This window comes from Lytechinus variegatus, chromosome 6 (assembly GCF_018143015.1).
Source record: "Lytechinus variegatus isolate NC3 chromosome 6, Lvar_3.0, whole genome shotgun sequence".
Lineage (NCBI taxonomy): Eukaryota > Metazoa > Echinodermata > Echinoidea > Temnopleuroida > Toxopneustidae > Lytechinus > Lytechinus variegatus.
Genome location: NC_054745.1, coordinates 6,541,311 through 6,554,448, shown reverse-complemented (window position 1 = coordinate 6,554,448; position 13,138 = coordinate 6,541,311). Strand labels below are relative to the sequence as shown.

Here is a 13,138-nt window from a genome sequence, read left to right as displayed (position 1 = left end):
ATTTCAAGAAAACCGAATTCCCTGATTTTTTCTGTGTTTTCGCCAAGAATTTTTTTGTAGTATAAAATACTAGTCTGACTCGCGCTTTCGATATTTTGGCCAATCAAAATTCCCTGACTTCCCTGATGGACTGGATACCCTGTATATATGCGCCCCATCATGATTATGCATTAGGTAAGCTAATGGCATCATGTCCCAATTTTCCCTTTTCTTAGATTCTTTCTTTCTTTTTTTCATACATGTGTGTATGATATATGTCTCTCTTTTAACAATAATTTGCAGCAATGATTACTTAATACATTAAATCAGATGTCAATCAAATCTTTTCCATTCTTGGTGAACAAAATTTGAATAACTATACTTTCATATCATAAAATACAAAAGAATATGTGAGGATATAACGTCATTAGCTTGCTCATTGCATATTCATGAAGAAATGCAAAGAACTGTTTCACCGAAATAATTAAAAAGTTTAAAATAGATCATAACTTTCTTCTTCCTTGCCTGATTTTGATGAAATTTTACTGTTTTATTTGTCTGATTTTATCTTTAATTCCTATTATTTTCAGCCCAGATTAACCCTTTAAGATTATTACTATTAATATTTTTCAGTGTTGACCATGGTCAAGTTGATCATTGAGTATCGGTTTAATTGTTAGTGAATCACTTTAATTATTTTGATAACAGACAGCATCAGATATTAAAGTTATAAGAAGTTTTGTGATATTTTGTATAAGCACATGACCACATCTACGCCACACTGCTCACTCCCCTTTTTAATGTACAGCGCGTCCCCAAAAAAACTATACACTTTTGAAATGGCCACCAAATAAAAAACCTTGCACTTTGGAGAAAAAGACTCACATATATGGAAAGCCAATGAAGTCAACTTTCAAATGACACCAAAAAGTTGGAAAACTATTCATGCTTGAGCGAGCACTGCCCACTGAAACAAAGGGTATGAAAATTAGGGTGGGCTGGAATTAGCCTTCCAATTTATGTCAGTTGTTAAGAGGTAAATCCTTTCGAACTTGCAAAGTTAAGGGCGTTGTGATAAATTAATGATCAACCGTGATCAGTTTTGATAGCTTAAGCAAATTTTATTAGTTATTAAATTGAACTTTAAAGCATGAGTGAACACAAATTACACTTTTGGGGCAGCATTTCAACTTTATCATTTGGATCTCTTTTGGGGCAGCATTTCAACTTTATCATGGGGATCTCAGCAATGTGTTCATGGGAGTCGGCCAGTTGGGAGAATAGGGGGTGAGATAGGGCTTAAGTGGGAGAAGTAGGTTGATGAAATAAGGGTCAACAGAACATTCAGCCCCCGCCCCCTCCCTCTTTCCCGCCCTCCCCTCCGATTGAGAGACTGATGGCTATTCTCATGTACGCGTGAAGTCCAGAGCAGAATGTTGGTTTAATGATTAATTATGAATTAGGGCATCAACTTTTTCCTATCAATCATTTAATCAACAATCTATCAGTAAATCAACTCATTCAATGTGCAATGTGATCAATCAAACATTCATTTTTTTCCAATAATCATCATAATCATTAAATTTTTTGGTAATCATTCAAACTGACCATCAGCCACCGGTCATTTGCCAGTTAAGTTTTGAAAAGGCTACAATCCAGGAGGTGAGACAGAGAGAGGGGGGGGGGGGCTGGGAAATGGAGGTAAAGAGGGGAGGGTACATATGACTTTTAATTTGTAAAAGGACAAAAAGAAGAGGAATGCCCCTTTAACCAAGTCTTAGCATATCTCGCCCTCTTGCTTGTAACAGGTACAAGTACCATCACATTACTCTGACTCTCACGAACACACTTCTGAGGTCCACAAGATGAATATGCTACACTAAAATTACAATTCCTGTTCACTCATGCATTACATTTCAATTTAGTAATTCATGAAATTTGCCTATTAAAACCAAACTTATCTCACTCATGAATAGCATAAGACCCTTAGCTTTGTAAGTTCCAAAGGACTAACCTCTCAAAAAAATGTATGACTGATTCCTGCCCAGCCTAGCCAAGCTTAGTCTCTCAGGAGGAGAGAAGTGGGGGAGGGGTAGAGATGGAGGGAGGGGTTGCTAAATGTTCTGTTGACCTTTATCCCATCAACTTACTTCACCTACCTAAGTCATATTACCGCCCTCTTCTCCTGACTGTCATGAACACATTGTTGAGATCCACATGATCCAATGATAAAGCTGCACTAAAAATTGCCTTTCATTATCACTCATGCATTAAATTTCAATTTAATAACGTATGAAATTTTCACAAACAACAAACTGATCACATCTTCTTTAATTCACCACATAACCTTCAACTTTGCAAGTACCAAACAAAAAATCTGAAAGAAATTGGAAGCCTAATTCCAGCCCACCCTATTTTGCATACCCTTTGTTTCAGTGGGCAGTGCTCGCTCAAGCATGAAAATTTTCCAACTTTTTGGTGTCATTTGAAAGTTGACTTTATTGGCTTTCCATATCTATAAGTCTTTTCCCCCAAAGTGCTACATTTTTTATGTGGCAGCCGTTTCAAAAGTGTATAGTTTTTTTTGGGACGCACTGTATATAGGCTTATTAAAAGGTAATATTAGCACCAAATTACCTTCTCTCTCTCGCTCTCTCTCTCTTTGACAATGATTAAGCATAAATTTTGCAGTGCAGACAAATATAAAAACAAGTTCTTTTTAATTACTTTTAATCCTTTTCCTTTTAATCCTGAAGATTTTCATCAAATAACATTTCTGAAGTGGACATGAAACCTGATAAACACATAAAAACATAAATGTTCCTACATGCATGTCAGCTGAATGATCAGTAGGCCTATCCATTGTTCGCGATATTCCCACCTATATATATCCTTAAAATAATAGTGTAATCATATCATACAAAGAATACTATATTTTCTTCTCCATTTTGATGGACATCTTTTGATGGATATAAGTATGTTATGCAAAGTTATTTAATAACTTTGCTACCATAGCACACATAAATTGTCCTTTGACAAAATTCAATGCGATCTATGAAACATTGATCAATTTTTTAAAGCACATTATTCTAATATCACAATTACAAGCTGGTAAACACCTGGCTAATTATTTAAGTGTTTCTTTTTTGACAATCTATCACAACCAGTCATTAAACAATAACTTTTCCTCAATCTATATACACTGTACTTTTATGGCATTTATAACTACAATTGTCAAGTACTTATCAATAAATACTCTATAACATCACCATTCGCAAAAACATGGGAATTTTTTTACAAATTTAGTTAATTTCAAACAAATATCCATCTATTGATTTATGCAAAACATTCAAAAAATGTTTGACAAAATGTTGTTTAGCTCAAATTACCTGAAAGATGATCTTAACAAAAAAGTATTTTCCCTGCGAAAATCAGACATCCTGCTTAGTTGCAAAATCATTGTACTATTAAAAGAACACTGTTCCATTGACTGAACTTGTAATACCCCCCCCAAAAAAAAAAAGCTAAATGTGAATGACACATAATGTATAGAGCTGATGCAACTGGAAAGCTGCATACACTGATACAGCAAGGATTGTATTGAGCCTAAATCCATGTACAAGTTTATGCAACTGACAAATTTATGATTTTAAACAATTCAATTTAAGACAAAATATGTGGACATAGCTGCCATAGATTTTTTGAATATTCATTCTCAGCCTGATATGAAAATGAAACAGCTGATGCTATACAGATCACTGAAGATCATTCAGTACCTTTCAATATCGTTACCATACATGTATATTGGCTTATTAAATACTTCCTATCTGTATTGAAAGTTGAGAAATTCTGAATTGAATCTTGAACTATTACACTCATCAAGTTTACACCGCTTTGAAAACACAATTTGAAATTTAAAATTCTAAGAAGGAAATTCAAAGGGCATTACAAGAATAGGCTTTGACCTTGGTCATGTGCGTGAAACTCGCACAGGATGTTCAGTGATAACCCAGAAGGAAAAACCAGTTCTACTGGACCAGTCAGACCAGTATAATTTTAACTGGTAACTCTGGACATTGGAACATCAGTTTACTGGTCTAACTGGTCATACTGATCCAGTTAGAATTTTACTGGTCCAGTTAAAAAATTAAACTGGTCTTGAAGTACTGGAATTTCATACTGGTCTTGTTTCTGATGGTTGTTACTGGTCTCACTGGACTACATACTGGTCTAACTGGTCCTCGTACTGGTCTTACTGGATCAGTTAATTACATGCATTTGGTTTGTTTTATATCATGGACAGTGAAATGTGATGGAAAAGATGGTTAGTAAATTAATATTTCAGCTGTTATTTTGAATGTGATGTATGAAATTAAACATTTTCATTGTGAATTAGTTCACACACTTATTTGGAAGGTTTTTAAACAACAATGAGTGCTATTGCAAGGATATTCCATTATAAATCCTGATTTTTCTTAAAAAAAACAGGAAATATGCAAATGGGGTAAACCACGTAATCAGCATCAGAATAACTGGTATTACTGGTCTTGACCAGTTTAATTTCAAACATTGAATTACTTAAGACCAGTTAACTATATCAGATGAATATATCTCGCTTTGATCTTCATCATATAATTTTTAGAGGAAATAATTATTTTAATGATAATATTAATACTTGATAATTATGATATTAGTAATAATAATTACAATATCAATAACAATAATAACAGTAATAAGAATGATTTCAACAATGATCATAATAATCATAATAATAATTGTGATAATTATAAGAGCAATGATGATAACAATGATAAATGAAAACGATAATAACTTTCTCTGAATTGCAAGATTCATTTTTCATAATTTGTTAAATGATCTGACTTGAAATAAAGTCATTATTTATTGGACCAGTAATCAGAATGCAATTGTTTGAACTGGTCTCCAGTTCATTTTTACTGGTCCAGTTAAAAATCAACTGGTCCAGTAAACATATACTGGAAACCAGTAAAAATCTACTGGAAACCATTTATTGGACCAGTAACACCAGTTTAATGAAAAACAATTTAACTGGTATTACTAATTGCTTCAACTGGAACGCAATTGTTGGAACCAGGGTTGGCGATTTTTTTTTATTTAAAAAAAAAATAAAAAAATCGGATTTATTTGATTTAAATCAGATTTTTTTTATTTTTTTAAAGTTCCTTCGAAAAAAAGGGTAATTATCCCCCCCCCCTTACTCTTACAATGACATCAATATTGATGTTATACATTTCACCCCTAATATTGTTCTTAACCACATATTTGGTAATTAAAATCCAGTAAAAATGGACAATTAAAATAAATTTGAGGAATCATGTATCTTAACTTAATTCTATCATACATAGGCCTATGAAGGAATATTCCATTGGGAATTCCCAGTGAGTAGAGAAAATTCCCCTCTGGGATTTTTCATTCAAATATTTAACAAGTGGAATGCCTCTGGCCGTCTCACCTGCATCACGCGGTTCAATATAGCAGCAGTGCTGACTTTGAATACTACTCTAACTCGCACAAGATGTTCAGTGATACATGGTTACTCTTATGTCCACTTTTTATGAACTAGACCAATAAACTTACAGAGATATGATGGTTATTCAACGAAAAACCCCAACATGGCCAAAGTTCATTGACCTTACATGACCTTTGACCTTGATCATGTGACCTGAAACTCGAACAGGATGTTCAGTGATACTTGATTACTCTTATGTACAAGTTTCATGAATCAGATCATAAACTTTCAAAGTTATGATGGTAATTCAACAGATACACCCAATTTGGCCAAAGTTCATTGACCTTTGACCTTGGTCATGTGACCTGAAACGCGCACAGGATGTTCAGTGATACTTGATTACTATAATGTCCAAGTTTAATGAACTAGACCAATAAACTTTCAAAGTTATGATGGTAATTCAACAGATACCCCCAATTCGGCCAAAGTTCATTGACCCTAAATGACCTTTGACCTTAATCATGAGACCTGAAACTTGCACAAAATTGTCAGTGATGCTTGATTACTATTATGTCCAAGTTTCATGAATCAGATCCATAAACTTTCAAAGTTATAATGGGAATTCAACAGATATCCCCAATTCGGCCAAAGTTCATTGACCCTAAATGACCTTTGACCTTGGTCATGTGACGTGAAACTCATGCAGGATGTTCAGTGATACTTGATTAACCTTATGTCCAAGTTTCATGAACTAGCTCCATATATTTTCTAAGTTATGATGACATTTCAAAAACTTAACCTCAGGTTAAGATTTCGATGTTGATTCCTCCAACATGGTCTAAGTTCATTGACCCTAAATGACCTTTGACCTTGGTCATGTGACATGAAACTCTAATAGGATGTTCAGTAATACTTGATTAACCTTATGGCCAAGTTTTATTAACTAGGTCCATATACTTTCTAAGTTATGACATCATTTCAAAAACTTAACCTCAGGTTAAGATTTGATGTTGACGCCGCCGCCGCCGTCGCCGCCGTCGGAAAAGCGGCGCCTATAGTCTCACTTTGCTTCGCAGGTGAGACAAAAATCCAAGAGAAAAAAATCCCTTATCAAAACTGCCAACAAACCCTTTGCCAATTACTAGTATTCATGTATATTGTAAGAGAAATAATTCAAATCAATGATTTTTTCAATTAGTCACAGCTTTACAATAGTCAAAGAGAGACTACAATTGTATATGTTTAGGATCTTTTTGATAAAAAGCTCTTCTCTTGCTACAGATATAGATGCAAAACTCTCAGTTTTGGAGAACAATATAGGAGATAGCTTAGTCAAAGGGTGACTACACTACATTCTGTTACTGTGATTTTTTTACATTAATCTACAATTTTTATTCCCATATTCTCTACAAAAAAAATCTGTTTGATCCATGAAGTATGAAAAAAAATCTACTTACTTTTAACTTAAAGGATAAAAACTGCAAAACTGCTTAAATTACAACATATGTATTACAAAAAGAAGTATTTTATTTTAAATGAGACACAGCTTACAACTGCCAATGATTGTAACTGAAGTACCTGCATCTTAACATTAAAATGCAGTGTTAAATGTTTATTCTGAGTTTTGCAAATTGTTGTTATAGAGCTCTTTCCATTATTACATGCAGATACAAAACTTCCATTATTTGTAGCACTGAACATAAAATGGGCTGCAGTGACTTAAAAGGTTTATAAGAGAAAGCTTTTCTCAAAAGTCAAATTATGACTGCACTACATTATGTTAATGTGATTTTTATAATTATGTTATTCAAAACATCAAATGTATGATAAATGTAAAAATACGAAATAAGAGGCATGTTAAATATGTTGATTACATGCAGGTATCATTTTTTATTTTACATGACAGAAGTAGTTATGTGTAGGCATAGGATCAAAACTGAAAAATTGCCAACAAACCTTTTCTCATTGACTTTTATATATTATATATTTTTTTTTACAATCTGCTCTCTGGAAAGTCTTTGGATTATGTGAAAACTTTACGTTAAGAAAGAAATTGACTGACAAAGAATGTAAAATTTCAGAAGAAAAACTCGACATAATTTACAAAAATGAGTACCTATTGACAACATTCATCTGTAGTTTTTAATTACCTGATTTTATTAATTTGATTTTAATTTGTTTTAAGTAGATATGAAGACTTTGTTGATCTTTTATTGATATAAAGTTAATTCAAAGTTTTTCAGTTGACTTGAAGAATTAAAACTGCATTGAACAAATACTTTGTCCATGATTTGTACATTTTTCAATGGAAGTGATTTAAATCAATGATTTAAAAAAAAAATCATGGTGATTTAAATCGCGATTTAAATCACGATTTAAATCAACGTGATTTAAATCCGCCAACCCTGGTTGGAACTGGTCTAGAGTTGATTTTTACTGGTCCAGTTAAAAATCAACTGGCCCAGTAAAAATATACTGGAAACCAGTAAAAATATACTGGAAACCAGTAAAATTATACTGGAAACCAGTAAAAAAAATTACTTGTTTTACTGGTTTTTCCTTCTGGGAATTGATTACTCTTATGTCCAAGTCTCATGAATTAATCAATAAATTTTCAGTTATGATGGTAATTCAACAAATACCTCCAAATTGGCCAAAGTTCATTGACCCTAAATGACCTTGGTAATGTGACCTGAAACTCAGGCAGGATGTTCACTAATACTTCGTCAACTTTATGTCCAAGTCTCACGAATTCGATCAATAAATTTTCAAAGTTATGATGGTATTAATTCAACAAATACCCCCAACTTGACCAAAGTTCATTGACCCTAAATGACCTTTGACCTTGGTCATGTGACCTGAAACTCAGGCAGGATGTTCAATAATACTTGATTAACCTTATGTCCACGTTTCATGAATTAGATCAATAAATTTTCAAAGTTATGATGGCAATTCAACAAATACCTCCAAATTGGCCAAAGTTCATTGACCCTAAATGACCTTGGTAATGTGACCTGAAACTCAGGCAGGATGTTCACTAATACTTCGTCAACTTTATGTCCAAGTCTCACGAATTCGATCAATAAATTTTCAAAGTTATGATGGTATTAATTCAACAAATACCCCCAACTTGACCAAAGTTCATTGACCCTAAATGACCTTTGACCTTGGTCATGTGACCTGAAACTCAGGCAGGATGTTCAATAATACTTGATTAACCTTATGTCCACGTTTCATGAATTAGATCAATAAATTTTCAAAGTTATGATGGCAATTCAACAAATACCCCCAACTTGGCCAAAGTTCATTGCCCTTAAATGACCATTGACCTTAGTCATGTGACCTGAAAACTAAGGCAGGATATTTACTAATATTTGATTAATCTTACGTCCACGTTTCATGGACTAGGTCCATATACTTTTGAAGTTATGATGTCATTTCAAAAACTTAACCTTTGGTTAACATTTTGAAGATAATTCTAGCTCCCAACATAGTCTAAGTTCATTGACATTAAATGAGCTTTGACCTTAATCATGTGACTTAAAACTCAGGCAGGATATACAGTAATACTTGATTAACCTTGTGTCCAAGTTTCCTGAACTAGATCCATATACTTTCTGAGATACTGTGTCATTTCAAAACCTTAACCTTAGGTTAAGTTTGGTGTTGACGCCGCCGTCGCCGTCGAAAAGCGTCGCCTATAGTCTCGCTGTGCTTTGCAGGTGAGACCAAAATAATGTAATTGCATCATTTTTGATCAAAGAAATTGTATGTTGATATAAGAAAGTGTTACTGAGAGTCTTTAATCTGTATCTGCTATATTTGAATGTAGATCATGGAAAAACATCAATAAAACTTGAGCATGCACTTTGTAACTCAACTATTCAACCACAAAATATAAAGTTCACATAAATTTACGAGGGAACCTTTTCTGCTGTTAAGTGTTATTGCAAGGAAGCCCCCAGTGTTCCTTTTTTATATGGTCAAAATGATATCATTGCATATCTCTGACATTATGTGAAACACTTAAAGGGGAATGAAACCTTTGGAGGGCAAGTCCAAGAATGCGCGCGCGTTACGTATGGGACATTTCAGAGGCTTCAATGACCTGGAAAATAGTGTTAATTGATTTTGATAAGATTGAATACCCTCATGATGGTAGACATCTAGAAAAATAATCATGGAAAAAATGGTGACATATGACCTTGACCTTTTAGAGAGAAAAGATGGGCCGTTACGTATGGGACGCAGAAAAAAAAGACAATTTTTAAAACATTTTTTTCAAGTTGAGAATTCTCTGAAAGTATTTCATTTGACAACTTGTAACTTAGTGTGATAGAAGTCTTCATGTCATAAGTCAAATCCCTCTAATTACAGACTCTAATTAAACAAATTAATGACATGTTATGTATGGGACAGTTACGTATGGGACATTTTGTTCCCATAGAGAATGTACACAATTTTCCCCATAATTAAAAAAATTGAAATTATTTAAAATATGCAAATAACCAAAGAGTTTCTTTCTTTTCAAATGTTCTATTGAGTCATATTTGGTATGACTGAAAAGGAAATTAGCCATTTCAACATTTTTTTCTTCTTGTTTTTCATGGTTTCATGAATTTCTTATGTATTTCTATTGGTTTTATTTTTTTCATATTTTTCCATTTTCACAATTTTTTTCGCTTCAGTTGTTTTCATTAATCAGTATTTATAACAAATCAGTCTTTAAAAACTAAAGAAAAGGTAAATAATCACTATTTAGAGCACTCTTGAAATTTGTTTTTCTCCATTCACTTTGTACACAAATCTCCCCATTGACATTGTGTGTAAATGTCCCATACGTAACATGTTGTCCCATATGTAACAATTTTTTAATTAACTTTTAATTAAAAAGTAAACTCTATTTTTGAAACTTTTTGTAGTATTACATTTTCATACTTTATAAATTGGAACTTCCCAGAGATGCAACAATACAAGTATTGTATTATGAGAAATAACTTAAAAAAACATCCTCAAAATGTTACGTATGGGACATTCCATCCTTGGACAAGACCTAATTTGCATAATTAATTAGATGACACCACTTTTTTCCCTCATAAGTATTAAAATGTTAGGGGGTCCATGTCCCACCTATGACTAAATCTCACAAGTTTTGTTTTTATTTTCTATGAGTTTTTATATTTGTCCCATACGTAACGCCCATTTTACCAATTATGCAAATTAGGTGCCCCAAATTAGCATATTACCACATTTTTCTTAATGAAATTTTAAAATTCAACATTTAGGCTTTCTTACTCCACCAAAGATAACTTCTTAAATTAAAGATGAACTTTTGCCTTCTAGGGTGACCTTTTCTTGGACTTGCCCAGGAACAAATAGGCTTGAGTAGAAACAGAAAAATAAAAAAAATAAGAATAAAGAAAGTTTGAGAAAAATCAGACAAATAGTGAGAAAGTTATGAGCATTTGAATATTGCAATCACTAATGCTATGGAGATCCTCCCATTGGCAATGCAACAAGGATGTGTGATGTCACTGATGAACAACTTTCCCTTTGGAGGACTATAAAATACCCTCAAAATGTCTCTTTTTGCTTTTTCTTATGATGATACAAACTCTTTATCCATGATGTATTCTTAAAAAGTATGTATTACATGCCCTCATGGAGAAAGAACACATGATCTATGGATAGATGTGATAAAAGAGGCAATTCAAGTGAAATATATACTAAAGTAATGGGGAGAGTTGTTCACAAGTGACATCAAACATCTTTGTCACATTGCCAATTTGCTATCTCCATAGCATTAGTGATCGCAATATTCAAATGCTCATAACTTTCTCATCATTATTTGTCCGATTTTTCTCAAACTTTTGTTGATCTGTTTCTTTGATTTTTCTGTTTTCACACAAGCTATCTTGTTCCAATTCATTCTCCTTTAAAGGGGAAGTTCACCCTGAAGAAAACTTTGTTGTAAAAATAGCAGAAAAATAGTAAAAAATATTGGTGAAGGTGTGAGGAAAATCCGTTAAAGAGTAAGAGTTATTAGAGTTCAAAGTTTTGGATTTGTGACGTCATAAACGAGCAGCTGCCCCATGTGTTATGTAATATAAAATGCATGAATTTCAAATTTTGTATGGTTCCTGATGATTTAATTTTGTTTTCCATTCATGATCGGGTGTGAAATGATTGGGTCTATTGATATAAAAAAGGTACAGTGAAAACCATTTTCAATTTTCCTAGAAAATGACATTTCATTGATGTTCGCTATGTAGGAATGGTGCTCGCATATGACGTCACAAATCAAATAATTAAAATTCTAATAACTTTTTAATTATTTGATGAATTTTTCTCAAACCTTTGGCAATATTTTTTTATTATTTTTTCTGCTATTTTTACCATAAACTGTTTGTCAGGGTGTACTTCCCCTTTAATGCCCAGCTGAATGCCTCTTACCCAGTGCAACATTTGAAGCAACACAATGCGAAAGTGAATGTGCGGCAGGCCGAACATTTGAAGGAAGAACACCCCTCTTGACTGTGTAGCTATGCTTCTTGATCTTGGCATACCCATGCTCTTTTCTGGAAATTTTCAACGGGCGACCTGTGATCAATGCCCTCCTCCCACCCAGAGCAGCTTTTCGCCTACTTACAGCAGTGGGCTGCACTCCAATCTTCGTTGAAGTTTGAAGGCCAGGTCTCTTAACAAGCTTTGCCCCAGCATATCCACTATATTTACCAAAGGTAACAAGCGCCGATATCAGAGCGCTATCAGTCTGTAGTTTATCTATTTGCTGAGCGAACTTTGTAAGAGGGCCTCTGAAGGAGTCACCATCTTCTTTGAGTTTGATGTTGAGCGTATCAACAAACTGGTTAAGTTTTTGCGAAAGCTCTTCATCACCAGCAGATGCCTCAATCCTTTGTCCCCTCTGTGCGAAAGAATTGTCAAGAGACCTCTGTAATCCCAGGGACTCTATCGCAAGTATCTGAGGATCTTGGAAGCCAGAGGTACTAGGACCCATCATATCTCCCCCCTGGTGCTCATTTGACGGAACTTGGTCATCCTCTTTGTGGAGACTGGCGAACCAATCATCAGGAGTGTCATCTCTCCCTAAATAACAATATGATCATACACGCCCTCTCTTTATAAGCTGCAATGTCTTACTGTTGATGATGTCCATTTTCTTCAAACTTCCCTTTTTATGTATCGGTTAAATGCCAAAATGTTACCCAGAAGGAAAAACCAGTAAGACCAGTAATTTTTTTTACTGGTTTCCAGTATATTTTTACTGGTTTCCAGTATATTTTTACTGGGCCAGTTGATTTTTAACTGGTCCAGTAAAAATCAACTGGAGACCAGTTCCAACAACCGCATTCCAGTTGAAGCAATTAGTAATACCAGTTAAATTGTTTTTTCATCAAACTGATGCTACTGGTCCAATAAATGGTTTCCAGAAGATTTTTACTGGTTTCCAGTATATGTTTACTGGTTTCTAGTATATATTTACTGGACCAGTTGATTTCTAACTGGACCAGTAAAAATCAACTGGAGACCAGTTCAATCAAAGTAGTAATACCAGTTAAATTGTTTTCATCAAACTGGTGTTGTACTGGTCCAATAAACAATGACTTTATTTCAAGTCAGATCATAAGACGAATTATGTAAAATGAATCT

At 33.7% G+C, this 13,138-nt stretch overlaps 1 protein-coding gene across 1 annotated transcript; it reads right to left on the bottom strand.

Moving 5' to 3' along the window:
- Window positions 1-11,798: 11,798 nt before the first annotated feature.
- On the bottom strand, window positions 11,799-12,587 carry LOC121416927 (the record flags this gene model as incomplete). Its single annotated transcript, XM_041610460.1, has 1 exon — window positions 11,799-12,587. A coding segment is annotated over one exon (693 nt), but the record flags the coding sequence as incomplete, so codon positions are not given.
- Window positions 12,588-13,138: the final 551 nt, after the last annotated feature.